General features: G+C 42.6%; 1 protein-coding gene across 8 annotated transcripts in view; it reads left to right on the forward strand.

Annotated features, from left to right (window-relative positions):
• EBF1 (EBF transcription factor 1) overlaps positions 1-16712 on the forward strand; it is a 370285-nt gene that overhangs the window by 250824 nt on the left and 102749 nt on the right. For 4 of the 8 annotated variants that reach the window (XM_083423165.1, XM_083423169.1, XM_083423166.1 and 1 more), the window contains exon 8: positions 5514-5655. In XM_083423165.1, coding sequence (XP_083279291.1) covers positions 5514-5655 — 142 coding nt within the window. The remainder of the gene's footprint in view (positions 1-5513; positions 5656-16712) is intronic. The other 4 variants (XM_083423167.1, XM_083423171.1, XM_083423168.1 and 1 more) reach the window with 1 other exon arrangement.

Below are 16712 nucleotides of genomic sequence, written 5' to 3' on the forward strand. Positions count from 1 at the left end.
GAAATGATGCCTTATGAGGAACGGCTAAGGGAGCTGGACATGTTTAGCCTGGAGAAGAGGAGGTTAAGGGGTGATATGATAGCCATGTTCAAATATATAAAAGGATGTCACATAGAGGAGGGAGAAAGGTTGTTTTCTGCTGCTCCAGAGAAGCGGACACGGAGCAATGGATCCAAACTACAAGAAAGAAGATTCCACCTAAACATTAGGAAGAACTTCCTGACAGTAAGAGCTGTTCGACAGTGGAATTTGCTGCCAAGGAGTGTGGTGGAGTCTCCTTCTTTGGAGGTCTTTAAGCAGAGGCTTGACAACCATATGTCAGGAGTGCTCTGATGGTGTTTCCTGCTTGGCAGGGGGTTGGACTCGATGGCCCTTGTGGTCTCTTCCAACTCTATGATTCTATGAAAAGTATTGTTACAAAATTTTAGGGTGCCTGGTCTCCCCTTCTAATATCTGGAACCCCAGCCCCAGCCCCAGTGCCGGACGTTGAATTTAGCTTGTTAAAATATAAGCCAGGCTGGCTCACTGATGAAGCAATCGCCTGGAGAGATGGGCCATCAAAAGAGCAGAAGGTGAAGGGTGAAGACCTATTAAGAAAGCCATCAGCAAAGCTAAGGCTGTGCCAGCTGGGAAATGGGTGAAGCCCCTCCCTGAGGTCCAAGTTGGGTAGAAGAACAAAGGCCATTAGTAGAGTTTCAGGATTGCAGTTTGCCTGATATAAGCAAGAGGAGAAATAGTTGCATTTGGCAAGCAGCTTGCAGGCTGCAGAACGGGAGGGTCGCAGCAGTGTGGGCTGGCAGTTTGAATCCAAGGTGGCAGCCTTGTGAGAAACAGGGCCCTCTTGGAGTGTAATCTTGAGAGCTCCCCCATCCTAGGCTCAGGTTGTATATATGTGGAAATAAACTATACAGTATATATTATAAAGACACCACAGTCTCCACTGTGCTTCACAGTGCTTCAAACCCTGGATAAGCGCCTGGAACCCCCAGAATCTCACAGGGCTGTGGGGATTATGGTGGCGTAGCAATATGTACATGTTGCTGTTCTTGCTTCAGCTAGCTGCAAATGTTGCTGGCCTCTGTCTGTGGGAATGAAAGTGACTTCTTCGCTCTCCCTGGTATTGGAAAAAGGGATCACTGGATTGCTACATGAGAAACTGGGCTCTCTGAAGCAAAGCACTTCATTTCTGTTTGGTTAGTTCTCAAAATAGTCTCCATGAGCACATAAGTGAGCTGGGCAGAGCAATTTGAAGCTCTGATTTAGGCCATTGGGATGTAATGAATCAGTGGATGCACCACTGCATCTGAAGCCCTGCCACTCACGTCGGCTAGAGTATTAGGAGAAAGCAGTTGTGTAACTTTTTTTCCTGTGCCAGCTCCAGGCTGATTCAGTTTAGATGGCCAAATTGGGTCCCTCAATGGGAAACAGGTCAGCTTTGGAGACAGCCAATCAAGTGTTGGCCCTGTTCTGCTCCCGCTCCACCTCTCTGTTTCCCTGCTTTGGAGATTTACAACGGCTATTCTTGTGCTTTCAGAGCATGCAGCAGTAGCTTTTGTGGTAGTGCAGCTCTGTTGCTGGCAGAGCCCACTGGAGGGACACCTCTGCCTCATCCTAACCCCTTCCAGCAACAGGGTCAGGGATAAGGATTGCTTGGTAACAAATGAAATAGCACGTTTCCCCCATCCCTACCTTCCTTTTTGCGCTTGTAAAGCATGGAATAGAGGTGGGGAGAAAAGGTTAGAAAGGACTGCCATGTGCTGAGCAGTCTGCTTTATGGAAGTGAGTCATTATCAGAAGCCGGAGTCAGAGGCAGGTCAGCAATAAAACATCCAGTGTCAGTGAAGTTAACTCTTTATTCAAAGAAACTAAAACAGCGCAGGCCTAGTGATCACAGCAGATCTTCCCAGTAGGTCTTGCCCCAGTGAGGCAGTTGCAAAGACTGAAGATGCCCATCTTCCCAGTGCTCTTTAAGGCTCCTCCCCCAGTTCCTTTCCCAGCAGCCAAATGCTCCTTTGCCTTGTCTCTCTTTCCTCCACCTTCTTCATTTCTCTATGTGTTCTGGGAGACTGGGCAGAAGGGAAGCAGGAGCAGGAGCGGGAGATTCCCTGCTTTTTCAGTTGCCTACCTCCACTGTGCTTCTTGACCACACTCTGCTTCTGCCTCAGATTCTGGACTGCTGTATGCTACAGCCTCTTCCCACTCACTAAGCCCTGTTACCTCTTCAGCTTCCAACACCTCATCCCAGTCTGCTTCCCTCTGACCATTCATCATCATCATCATCATCCCACCACCAGTCCCCTGGCTCTGAGCCTTCTTCTGCTGAGGGTTCCCTTGTTGGTTCTCCAACTGGTGCCCCCCCTCCCACTCCTCTGCATCCAACCAATTCATGACAGTTGTGGGCAACTTGTAGCCATTAGGAGCAATGCCTTCACACCTTCCATATGTGCTGTGTCAGGAAGATGCTGAACACCACTTCTTTCAAACAAAGATGCCCTCTCCCAAGCCCACTATGTTTGCATTCCTGTCTCAGCGTCATCCTCGCTGGCTTGGTCATGTCCACAGAATGGAAGATGGCAGCATCCCCAAGGAGGTACACCATGGGGAACTGGCTTCAAGCATTCGGCCCATTGGCAGACCAAAGATGTCTGCAAACATGACATGACAGCAAGTATCAACCCCACCATTTGGGAATTCCTTGTAGGCAACCGCAGTGCCAACCTCTGCAGCAGCACAACCTGACGCCTTCATCTGCCCCAGCTGCAACAAAACATGTCTCTCCCATATTGGTCTCTATGGCCACAGCAAGCACTGTAACCTTCAAACAATTTTACTTCACCCCCAAAAGGTACACTCCTCCATTGTTTCCCAAGACAGACAGGTGCCAACAATGGCAATGTGATACATTATGTAGGGACTATCATTTAAAGCTACCCTATTAAAGCAATTCAGTATTATACACACACCATGAAATGTTCACCAGCTATTGTTATGCAAAACAAGTTATGGACAAATGCCCTTTTGGAGTGTGCATGTAATCTTGCCCATGTAGACTTTTCTCACACTGGAAAACTGTTTCTATGGATTGTGGTTATAGGGAAGATTAAAACTGACTTAAACAGTGAAATGGAATATAACATAGGAATATCAAAAGTCCTTCTCACGTGTCTAGTGCTTTTCCTTCAGAATTCAAGTTTCCAAATCTTGTCAAATAATTTTGACCCTGTTTTAACCCACTGGGTTTTTCCTTTTCAAACCACACTGTGAAATGAGCTAACAAGATTCTGACAGACTATTTTTGGGCGCAAATCATTTTATGTTCACAATCTTAAAGGCCTTATTAAGTTTGATGGGGGTTGGGGAGGGATTGCTTTGCTGGAACTGCTCGACTAAGCAATGTTGTAGGTCAAGATCTGACAAAACATGTTTTTAAGAATTTTATTAGAGTTAATAAAGTGTTATTTGGAGAGTTTTGTTTCGATTGCCTTCCCCTTTCTACCCAGTTCAAGCAATGTAAGGCAATTCTTTGCAAGCAAATCTCCCTGCTCAGGCAACTTTGAGAGGGTAGCGGCTTCCTTGGAGAGTTGAAGCAATGTTTGCCAATCCTTGTAAAGCATTTCACCTCTTCAGAGGCTAAAGCCTCTCAATACCAAGAACAATTAAAGCAAGAGCCTTTTGGAACGACTGGGGAATTCAGCAAAATAAATCAGAAATCCTCTGCCTTGGCTCTGGAGGGTTGCCTCATTATAAGAGCAGATCTATTAGCCCCCTTGCCATTGTCTTTCATTTCTCAAGTGAGGTGATTCTAATTAAATTAATCTGCATGTCAATCTATCGGTGATCAATCAAAGGGGCCGAGGTCCCCCTTTGCGGCAGTGTGCTTGCGGCTGACAGGGCCTGATAATGGAGGAAGAAATAAACTGTCGAGCAAAGTTAATTAGTCAACATAATAGGTGGATTAAACAGGAGCCGGCTGATTGCTGTTTCACATGTTGAAGCATGAGGTGGGAGCTGAAACTGCAATTAACAGACAATTATTATATTTGGTTGTAAGAGGTCGCATGAATAAACATATCTCAGTGGGTTTCAATTTTTAATCCCCCTTCCTTGTTTAATATAAGGAGAAGTGTAGGTCATTTCTTCTTATTGTTTTAGCCAAAGTTCTGGAAGGCAGCACATGTTCTTGGGTAGAATACTTGGTAAGCGGTAGCGGAGAGAGGGACGTTGCCATTTTGTTTGTATGGGTGATTAATATGGGCTAAGAGGTGATCAGGGCAACCAAGCTCAAGAAATTAATCCTGGAGCTGCTGCTGATGTGCAGTGTATCATTATCAAAGAAGAGGCGCTCTCATATTGAAGGGCACCATGCTGTCCTTCAGATCCTAATGCTAGCACATCCTGGGGCTGACCACAGGCTTCCCCGTACTTTTAGGTTTCAGCAAAGGCAAATGGTCCTGTTTTACCTTAATATACAAGATGTCACCAGAGCTCAGGTACAACCAAGGATAGAAATGAGCATCCCGGGCAACAAACATTGTCGTCATCACTAACCAAAATCACAGCAATCCCTTGCAGCAGTAGTCATCTCATTAGAACATAGCATTCTTTATCTGAACTTCTTATTGGGTAAGCTAAGGTCATTTTGATAAGAGACTCAACCTTCATAATGAGTCTCTATAAATAATCTCACTTACTTGCATTGTTTAATAGGTTCTGGTGAAAATTGGACACGTGTTTTTAAATTTGTTGAGAAATATGTCAGTTGAGCAGCTGTGTGCTTGCAAGCCATCCTTTTGAATTCACTAGAATCTGTGACTTAATAGTCCCATGTGCCCTGCACATTACAGCAACATGGTATCTTCATTTTTAGTTGTTTAAGTGAATTGAGACAAGTCAAAGTTTGCCAAGTGTGTGAATTCAAACTTGATTATTTGCTAAGGAAAAGGTCTACTTGGATTTGAAAAGCACTATTCATTTCAGCTCTGAAATGCCTTTGACACACATACCCTGTTCCGGAGAATTTTGGAGCGCAAACACCCCTGGCAGCTACAACTGTAACAGAATAATGAATACAGTTGCTCTCATCCCAACTTTTGCAGACCACACTTGCTTTTCTTTTTTAAAATACATTTTCATTTGCAATGACAGCAGCTTTATCTCTTCTGGCATATATGCTGAAGAATGGTGTGGGGTAAAATTCAGTCAGCTCTTAAAAAAAAAAGTTAATAAAGTGCTCTTGTTAGAATGATGGTTAACAGTGTACGTTTCGCCATACAGCTACAAGCTGTGCAATTTGACTTAAAGCGACATCAAAAGCCTATGATGCCAAAGACCCACTCATCAATAGCACCTCTTGTTAGAGTCGTACAGTCTAAGCACTAGTTATTATGTGAAATAGCTGTGCAATTTTCTGCAGCTCCCAGCTGTTATTTAAGATTCTGGGTTTATTATACTCTGCGCTCATCTCATTTTAAATTGTATTAAAGTGTTTCCTTATATTGTTGTCCCACTCACAGGTTGTGGTATCTACAACAGTCAATGTGGATGGTCATGTCTTGGCAGTGTCGGATAACATGTTTGTGCACAACAACTCCAAACATGGTCGGAGGGCTCGAAGGCTTGATCCTTCGGAAGGTACGCCTTCTTATCTGGAACATGGTAGGCATTTTTTGTTGGTTGACGTTGCTTCTTTAACTGTGGGTCTCTCGGGTTGTGTGGGGGGTCCCCCCTTTTCTTCCATTACTGGCTGTCCTAGCGAGGTCATAGGATGAGAGGGTCAGTGTCTTCTCTCTTTTTCCCCAAGGAGTACTTTGCTCAGTACTGGCGCATAGTTTTTAAGCATTTGGTTAATTCCAGCAAAATCAGTTCATGCAGTGAATTTTGGCTCAAATGCTTACTGTGGGCAAGCTCTTCCCATCAAATGTATGGATATTGTTAGTGCATTTGAAAAGCCCATGGGCAGGATATGTAGAGAATTAAATTGTGCACAGAGTGTTCTATATGCCCAAGAAAGCCCAATTCTCTTCTATGATGCAGAGGAAGCACTTTAGGCTCTTGGAGTTTCCCAGCTGTGAGGCACATTGGAGACCGGTTCACTCTTTGCAAATTCTTAAATAACTGATTTGCTTACTGTGGCACATTGTAGCTATCACATGACAGTTACAATGGTCACATGGTTGTATGAATCGGGTCTTGTGTTTCAAGAAGCAGAACTGAACAAAATGGTCTGCTTTTTTAAATAAAAAAATGGGGCATAATCCAAAATTGGTTTCCTTGCATTATATTTTACATACTGTGATTTAGGGCAAGATTAAGAGATGGGGTAGTTTTCCCCTCTTTGTCCCATGGACAGAGTCTTAGGTTGTTTCCAGACATCCACAGAAGCCCTCACTTGATTCGTTTGAGGATTATGTTGCCAGACTCAAAAAAGAGCCAAGGTCAGGTTTCAGTAAACCAATCTTCAGAACAAAATCGTATGTTAATATATTTACACGTCCCTCCTATAACTGAGAGCCAGATTAGGACATAGAGTACTTTCTTGTAGCTACCTGGATATTCATTTAAAACTGAATCTAAAAATTCAGACTTTCATCATAGCCTTGGTCAAATGACCATTTATCACCCTGTTTCTGGCATCTGTAAAATGAGAAAATAAAATTTTATTTATTTATTTATTTGAAACACATCTGTCCTGTCATTCTTCCTTAAAAGGAAACCAACATAGCTAACAATCCATAATGCAAGACCTTAAAAAAATGCAAAACATGGCCAATAAATTCTTACCAGCGTATCAAAACCACATAAGTCAATAAACATACAGTACTCATCACCTGCACACACTTCCCTCAAGAGCTCTGAAACAGAAATGTTATACCTGTCCCTTGAAAAAGACGTGGGGTGTGTGTGTGGCAGATGTTCTTTACTGGGAAGCCAATCCATAGCCTTGGGCCACCTGTCCATAGTGACTGCGAATCTAGTCTCTGCTTGTAGTGGCTCACCTGGAAGATGCCAGATGCTACAAATGGCTAAAGGCCTAACAATTGAAGCATTTGGGTTTGGTCAGTGGCACTGGCAGAAAAGCTAACATGCCAAATGTACATGGCTAAAGGAAGGACAAGCCCCTCTATTTTTAACATGGCATGGCAACTGTTTATATCTTACATGAGACAGGAGCAGCAGGCAAGGATTCCCCAACATTCTCATGGTGGTCTTTGGAGAAAGCTCCTTGATTAGGGTATATTCTTGTATGCTGTTTGTATGTATGGCGTGACAATGTATTTTCCTTTCATTCATAATATCCTGAATGCTCGTATGGATGAATAACGCAAATGCAGTCAAGTTGTTTGCAACTGTTCTTGATTTTTTATTTCATTTTGAAATATATAATAAACCTTTTTTTAAAAACACACACACACACACACACACACACACTAAAAACAAAACAAAAGCCCTAGTCCCTGACAGAAGTGGGATGTTAGCAAGAGGCTCAAATGATGAGACATGCAGTCTCTTATGGGAGCAAGTTGTTCTTCCAGTCACTGAAGGTCTAGGGATGGCTGTTGCTGGTAGTTAACTAACTTCCCTGGGCTGCTGAGAATAAATAAAATAAGCAATGAAAAAACCAATCATTTAAAAATAGTTAGTACCAAAAAACTGAAAGGCAACTATACAATGTATGATGCCTGGGGAAACTGTGGTCCTCCAGGTGTTGCAGCGTGTCAACATCTGGATGTGCTTCAACATCCCCATCCCTGCTATATATATTAATCATTGCAAATTAATTAATCATCGTGAGTTGTTGCCACCTTAGTCATAAAATAGAGTGTGTAAACTGTAATTATAAGAGCTGGTAGTGGGCACAAACAAGGTATATCGGAATCTGCCTACTTGTGTGTGGCTTACTTCACTATCTCATTCCTAACTTCACCCAGGTAGGCTGTGATCCTGTGTACCTTGGAGTAAACCCCACTGTATATAGTTGGCTTCATTCTGACAAAACGTGCATAGGATTGTGATGTTAGTGAAGCCACAGGGGAAGGTTCAGCCAGATTTTGGTATGTGTCTAGGGTGCTGATTCCTCACAATTCCCATTCAGTGTGTGTGTGTGTGTGTGTGTGTGTGTGAAGTCTTCTCATGCCTGATATCTAATCCAGTTTTCATGGACGGTCAAGGAAGCTAAATACCATGGAGAAAGCTGCAAAGTGAAAATGGGCTTTCCCATCATTAGATAAATCAATACTCAACAGAAATTCTCTCACCTCAATATTTGAGTGTGATATCATCACACCCTACCATTTTTCTTTGCATACATTCAGAATTACTGGAACAACTTATGTGAGTAAATGTAGTTATGCAGAAAATGCATAATGAATCAGGTCCACAAGTTTGCACTTTCTAACCTAAAATTCTTAGCTCTGCAGTGTTTCTTATTATGTAAACATAACTTACATCTGTATTTATTTAGCTTTAACTTTTTAGGCTATAACTCATACTATAGATTTTTTCCATCCCTGCCAACAACCTAATTTAATAAACAAACCACTGTCATAATTTTTGCCTGATTTTACTAAGGAATGTGCAAACTGTTATTTTATTAATTAGCAAGACGCAAATCTATACAAAGGATATTTATTCATTCATCCTTGAAGTGTCCTAACATAAACCATAGTCCTTCAAAGCCTGCTTTTTTATTTTTTAAGGAGATATTTTCCCCCTACAAGGAGGCCACATGAATACCTGCCAGTTACTAAGACAGTGCTAGATTCCTTCAAGCTTGGAAATATTCCTGTTCTCACACTTAGAGCACAACTATCTGCTCTAAATATTTCCCATACTTCCACCCCATGAGATGAGGTAATGTTTTGGGGAAAGCAAAGGAAATCGTACTTTATTATAGCGGTTTTCTTGACAGTTCAGCTCATGACAGTCAACACCAAATTCTGTAGTTCTACTATTATCTTCTAAAACTGGAATAATGTTTCTAGAGCCACTCTCCAAATGTTTCCCATTTACTTATTTGAAACAGTTTGGAAGTCATTGGGGAATGCTCACCTTTTTAAGAGACCATTGTGCTGGAGAAGTAGCTTACTTCAGGGTTGGCTCAACAATTAAGCAAAATGATCTGGCTCTCCAGATTAAGCAAAGTGAGCTGGCTCTCCACCAGATGCTGTGGAGGGTGGTGGCAGCCCCTCTGGCTATTCACCCAGAGCCTTTATGCCAGCAATGGGAAGCCTTTGTCTCTCCATATGTTGTTAGCCCCATTAGCTGCAGCCAGCATGGCCAATGGTCATGGATGATGAGAGGTGACCAACGAAATCTAATATCCAGAAATGGTCCACAGATTTAAGATTCAGGACAGGGAATCTTGTTCTAATAACTACAGGATATTGTGGATCTGTTTCCAAATATAGTCTTGTGTAGAAGAGTGTTTCTGGTGCAATGTGTGTTATTAGTTTATTATTATATTTATTATTATTATTATTATTACATAGCTTGAAGAGTAAGCAGACTTACATGTTTTACAATTAGGCCTATTTTTGTTACTGTTGCCTATATAGCACTGAGCCAGTCATACAAGGTGTCACCTTCTAGAGCAGCCTTTCTCAACCTTTGGTCCCTAGATATTGTTGGACTACAACTCCCATAATCCCTAGCTAGCAGGACCAGTAGTCAGGGATGATTGGAGTTGTAGTCCAACAACATCTGGAGACCCAAAGCTGTCCTAAAGGACTCTTTTTGCCCTCCCAGTTTGGTTCCAACGATTTCATGTGTCAGAAATCTGGTATGCTTTGGGGTTATCCAGCCTTTCCCCAATTTATAGTCCACTTGTCAGTCAGTAAAAAGGAAAGGTACTCTCAGTGGTTTATCTCAGTGTAATCAAAATCATGCTTTTACATCCACTAAGTTCTTGATAAAACATACATAAATAAATAAATACATTACTCAACTAAATGTTTCTATATTTAAAAAGTAATAGCTGGCAAAGGCTAAGCAGCATTGTGTGGTACAAGCAGGGTAAACCACAGTAATCAGTGGTTTGCCGTTGTTATTATGGGTTACTCAGTTTATAGTTTTTTTTCTTTTTTAGAGTGAGAGAGGAAGAAATTCTGCTTGATTATTTCAAAGCTTATTTAGATACATTAAGATGTTTACAGAGAAACCAATGTACCCAAAATCAATATTGACCTTCAGGGTTGTAGCTTTATAAGGAAAACTCTCCCCCCCACCAAAAAACCCAAAAAAACCCCAGACCAAAAGGCATTTGAAGGAAAGTGGTTACGATATAGAATTTGCCAGATGAAATAATGTCTTTAGCACCCTACCCACCCAGCCCCAACAGAGGTGGGTGTGAAATGTGTAGAGACTTAGGCCTGACTCTCTTCTGTCCTGCCACAGAAGTTTTGTGTGCCATATTAACAAATCACTGTAGTACCTTTTTTTCTTTAAGGGTGAAAGAGATCATATCAGTTGTAAATAAATTCCATAAGTATATGAGTTTAACTAGAGTGATCTTTTTGCTTTCTAGGGTGGATTCTTTTCAAGTTTGTGTACACACACTTGTATTAATCTATCTATCAAATTTATATACCAGCTTACAGTAAAATCCTATTAATGAGATAAGTTAAAATGCACAAAACAACTTTTTAAATGCACTTATGCTGCACCACCACTCTTGTATTTGACAGTTTTATATTAAGGCTGCACTGTGAAGTGGTGTTAGGAGTTGCTTTGTTAGCCTGGTGCTATTACCTCCGTTGAGTAATATTTTGACAACTATGCACCAAAGCAGTTATTACCTACAGTGATTACTTGCTAGAATGCAGTTTGTCCTTTGACTGTATCCCTCTAGGCTGCTCTATTCACAGCTCCCAGAAATTCTTCTGTGGGTATCCTCACTTCGTAATCTGTTCAGGCAGAATTTCATTTCCTCATTGCTGAGGTTGACTTCAAACAGCCAAGGCAGTGAACGAGGTTGTAAAACCACCATGGGCTGCGTATTGACAGTCGTAAAATGTGTGCGTATATTCTGACATGCTATAGACTAATACATAGTATAGGCGCGATCATGGCTTATCTTCTCCTGAACTAGAGGGACCTCAGCAGTAAAATGATGTGACACTTCAGAGGAATTCTGGAAAAGAATGAGCTGCAACCTCTTCGCTGGTGTCAGCATTGTAGCCGCTATCTCACCCCTTGGTCTGAATTCTCTGATAATCACAGTTCAGTCGTCTGTAACTAGGGGGATGAGGTTGCAATGTCTTAGCAAAACGTGAGCCTGATTAACTCTCTCTCTTTATATAAATTAAGCACTGACTAGAAGAGTAGTGGGACGTGGGTGGCGCTGTGGGTTAGACCACAGAGCCTAGGACTTGCCGTTCAGATGGTCGGCGGTTTGAATCCCCATGACAGGGTGAGCTCCCATTGCTCAGTCCCAGCTTCTGCCAACCTAGCAGCTCGAAAGCACAAAGTGCAAGTAGGTAAATAGGTACCGCTCCGGCAGGAAGGTAAACGGCGTTTCCGTGCTCTGCTCTGGTTCGCCAGAAGCGGCTTAGTCATGCTGGCCACATGACCTGGAAGCTGTACAATAAAGCCAATAAAGCGAGATGAGCGCCGCAACCCAGAGTCAGTCACAACTGGACCTAATGGTCAGGGGCTCCTTTACCTTTAGTAGAGTATATAGATGAATATAAACATCTGGGTGGAATTAAGACAGTTAGTCACTGTTGTAGCCAGTGGAGGCTTGTCCAGTGAGGGCACTGTCCCAGCAGCCTTAGTCTGCCCTCAGCCAGCCTCCATCTTCCCGCCTTCTTTCTCACAACCAGTTCAGAGAGCTGCTCTGCCAGTCATTGGCTCTGGCTTCACCTCCTGTTGGTCTTCCTACCTTTCCCCCTGTCAGTTTCAATGGGCACTTGCTACCGCTGGTTATCACTGCTAAAAAGCTTGCCATGCGGCATCTGTAACCAGAGCGAGGGTAATTATCTGTAGCTCATGACCCCATAGTAGACCCCAGTGCTACCAGGCAAGCAGCACCCTGGATTTTCAAATAGCTGCAAGATGTAAGCAGACATTGTTTTCCATTTCACCTTGTATTTGGTCACTTGCAGCTCTGTTTCTGTTCCTTTGCAGTTCGCCTTCTGCCTTGCTGCCTGCTGTGGTCAAATTATGCAGCCGATGTAGTTTGTGCAATTAATTATGTAAATTAGGTAATTACGTTGTCACTATGTTATTCCACTCCATTAATTTCAATGCAAAGAAAATGCAGTTCAAATGGGGGGGGGTGTAATCCATTCTGTATCATTTGCGGATTGAAAGGAACACCAACAGGAAACATGGATAGAACTCACTGGATTGATTTCCATTTTGAACAGGGGACCAATAACTGAACACTGACAATTTCCACTCCTGCTTCTGTTTTCATTGGAATCCCTCAACATCCCTCATTGCAAAGGAGTGGTGGCACTGGCCCTGTGTTATCAAAGGCGACAGATATCACAGACCACCTCCTCCAGCCTGGCCCAATGACTTGTGGCAAGCTTTCTAGTGGCTGAGAAAGCAATCCACAGCTGCTAAGCACACTACAAATATTATAGTCACCTGGAGGCTCTTTTGAAGCATTCTCCATGTTGGGGCTGTGACACGTGTATCAGCCCTAAGTAAGCTGGGGGGAAGTTGTCAGGCAAGGAAAGAACATGGAAATGGGCCGTGCATCAGATTTGCAAAAGCAGGCAAGGTGGCAATAGGAAGCACAAAATAAGTGAGCTCACAGTTCCCTTAGTGTAAAATAAAGATGTTAGTGCTGCTCTGGCACATGTTGAGAAGATAGCTCAAATCTTGCATTTCCACCAGATAACAAAGCAGTGACGTTCAGGTGAAATCCTGCTTCGTTCAGTGGGGGCCAGGTTTCCCTGTAGACGTGTGCAAAGTTTTATCAGCAAGCTCAATAGCCTCGCTTCAAAGTAATTTCCCAGCCTGCAGGTTGTATTTATTTGAATTTAAAGCCAATTGCACAATTGGTTTGTCTCTTTTTCTCCCCCTCCGCAGCATAATGCAGTAGCCTCAAAATTATAGTGCTAGGGACCCTGTCGGCTCGCATGCTCTAACACTTTATTATCTAATGATCTAATATGCAACAAGGCAAAGAGGAGGTGCTCATCACTCTGACAGGATGCCTAAGAGAAGTGACTAAATTACTTTATGTACCATTAGCGCTAGCAGCCATGGTGAACTCACCGTGAGCATTTATGCAAATACTCCCGAATATATTCAAGTGGCCTTGTCAAGCTGACAACTGACAAGCAGTTTAAATGGCTCTCTCTTCCTTTTTTTTATTTTTTAAGGGCCAGGGCTGTGCTTTTTTCCTTCTCACTTTCCCCCTCTACCCTGTGCAATTACTGGATCTCTTTGGCAACTGCTTTGATTCTATATCAGTCTCAACAAATAGCAGAAGCCAAAAAGGCAGTAGGCTGGTGGGTGGTGGGATAGCCAAGCCGGCCTGTGTACATTTTTCATATGGTAAAAGTACACATCTTACAGGTATGGCAAATTAGATGGGTCATTCCAGCGGTGGAACTACATTTTGGGGGCCCTGAAGCTTGAAGCCTCCGGGTATAGGGCGGTATATAAATTCAATAAATAATAATAATAGTAATAATAATAATAATAATTAATAAACTGTTATGGGGACCCCTTTGCAACCAGTAATGAGGTTTGTCATCTTCTTCAATGGGATTGTTCCACGACAGATCACCATATTTTAAAAAAAATTACATCTCAGATTTTGATTTAAATTGCTGTACTGGATTATCTAATATGTCAAAGTTGCTGGTGTGAATAAAAATTTCCTATGCCATACAGTTTTTGATTCATGTGGCTCAAATTGGGTCTAATAGACCCCCCCCAAATGAAAAAATGTGGACTAAAGTCACTTCTGGAGCCTCTCTGGGATTGGGCCCCTGACTCTTAAGTTTCATTAATTTCGTAGTAGATCCGCCCTGGGCCATTCTATTGGTCCATTTTAAATACTGCAAGTTTTGAACATTTTCCCTGTTCCTAAGCTCTAGCTCAGCGGCAGAGCATCTAATTTACATGCAGAAGGTTCCAGGTTCAATAGGGCTTGGAGAGATCTCTTTCGGAAACCCTGGAGATCTGCTGTCGTTCAGTGTAGAAAGCACTGCGCTAGATGAACCTATGGTCTGATAAGGCATGTTGCTATGTCCCCATGTAATTCCCAGGGTCTGACCAAAATAGGATCAAGGATACATCTGACTATTGGGTATTTGGTTCAGTTATATGATGCGTTGAAGCCATATATATTTATTTTATCAGTTAAGTTTCACAGAAGAACCTATTTACAATATTTGTTTGTTTATGACATTTATATTGCACCTTTCCTCCAGTGAGCTCAGGGTGGCATACATAGATCTTGTTTTCCCCTTTTTATTCATACAACAACCCTGTGAGGTTTGTGAGGCTGAGCGTGAGCAGCTGGCCCAAGGTTACCAAGTGCGCTTCATGACTGAGTGGAGATTTGAACACTGGTCTTCTGGGTCCTTGTCCAGCACTCTATCTGCTATACCACGCTGGTTCCAATGCACCATTTTTAAATGAACTAATGCTATGGCTAGGAGACAGAGGAGGATTATCAGCAGCAGCAAAAGTTATCCTCTGTTTGGACTTACGCATTAACATTTCCTGTGTTCACGAAGTTCTGGAATAGACTCTGAAATAGATACTAATTATTAGAACAGGCTATGAAATAATGATTCATTTGCCTTAAACCTTTTACACCAGACCTGCAATTTAGGTGGGGGGGGGGGATGTTCTAGGGATAGTACATAAAGCCGAAGTTGGTTTCAGTGGTAGGTGGAATTGCCAAAGCCCCCTCCCTTTCCACCCCATTATTATTTTTTTAAGCAGCCCAGCGCATAAAGCTGAATGTGCGCAAGTTCAACGTGCGTAAGTTGCAACTCTACTGTATAAACTTTCAGAAATATGACCTAGAATATCAAGGCTGCACTGAAATTGCAAACCAGGACTATTATTTTAAAGAATAGTCAGATCTCCTACATGCGTCTTTGGGAACAGATTCTGGAATTATGTGACATTTCACCATAGTATGTCTCTGCATTGGCTCAAAACCTTTCAAGGGTTTTTTTTTAATCATTGTGGACATTGAATATATGAAATTTTCCCCCACATTTCCCCCTGCACACAATTAACCATCACTTACTTGGAAAATACATTTTATTTGAAAATTATCAAAGGGAAGTTTTGTGTTTGTGTATTAAAATTCTCATAGGAAAGGTACATGGTTTTTGTTGCAGCTGCCTTCCTTTCAGGGTGGTCAAGCTGTGCTTGTGGGTGCCTTTTCTTTCGTTTTATAATTCCAGTAATTCTGCAGACTTTCTCAGTGCCCATATCCTCATGTCATCAGCTGGGCTTTTCTGTACGCATGAGAAGGGGTCTTGCTGTGGACCTCACAGCTTTATTTCTTTCCTTTTTTCAAAAAAAAAGGTGAAGAGTTTTTCTTACTTTAAAAGAAATTAATGCAGAGAATGCTTCCTTTAAAACCAAAGTAAGTGAGTGCCCGGATCTCTGGTGTTTGGTAGGCAGCCTCCCTGTCTTCCTTTACTTCACATAGCTCAGGGCAAGACATCATGGGGTAACTCTTACCTCATTTTTTTCTAAATTAGGAAGTGCAAGCAACCAGGTAGGCTGCAGAGTGATGGAAAAAATGTTTAATGGAAAGAGTGTTGTTGTTGTTCAGTCATTTAGTAGTGTCCAACTCTTTGTGACCCCATGGACCAGAGCACGCCAGGCACTCCTGTCTTCCACTGCCTCCCGCAGTTTGGTCAAACTCATGTTGGTAGCTTCGAGAACACTGTCCAACCATCTCGTCCTCTGTCGTCCCCTTCTCCTTGTGCCCTCCACCTTTCCCAACATCAGGATCTTTTCCAGGGAGTCTTCTCTTCTCATGAGGTGGCCCAAGTACTGGAGCCTCAGCTTCAGGATCTGTTCTTCCAGTGAGCACTCAGGGCTGATTTCCTTCAGAATGGATAGGTTTGATCTTCTTGTAGTCTATGGGACTCTCAAGAGTCTCCTCCAGCACAATAATCCAAAAGCATCAATTCTTTGGCAATCAGCCTTCTTTATGGTCCAGCTCTCATTTCCAATGGAAAGAGTAGCTACCCACAACCATAAAAGCAATACAGAAAGCTTGACTTTCTTTATGCCTAGGGTTGTATTCAATGGAGTCATCCCCTTAGCGCAGGGACTTCTGCCTGTGCAATGGGACTTCCTCTCCCTCTCCTCTTCCTGTGCCCACCCTGAGTCTGCCCCAGCCTCAAAAACAGATTTGGGGATGTAGGGGCAAAGACAAAGTCACATTGCGCAGGTGGAAGTCCTTGTGCTAACAAGATGACTTCACTGGAAATCACACCAGAATTCTTAAGAAACTCCAAAGTGCCCTGTGGAAGAGCCAGGAGAAATGGAAGCTTTATTTTGCATTGGAGGACAGATTTTGGCACAGCACTAGAACATTTATCCTTGCTGCATATGGCAGCCATCGGTGCAAGAAGCCAGTGGTGTCAATAGATAGCTCATGACAGAACCAGAAAGTACAGACCCAGGTTCCTTTTCTGTGTTATTCCAATCATCTTTCCCCACCCCGATCTGTAGCTGGGTTGAGACAGAAATAACTGCAACCATTGCTGTTT

The sequence above is a fragment of the Podarcis tiliguerta genome (genome assembly GCF_965153285.1).
Source record: "Podarcis tiliguerta genome assembly, chromosome: 2".
Taxonomy (NCBI): Eukaryota; Metazoa; Chordata; class Lepidosauria; order Squamata; family Lacertidae; genus Podarcis; species Podarcis tiliguerta.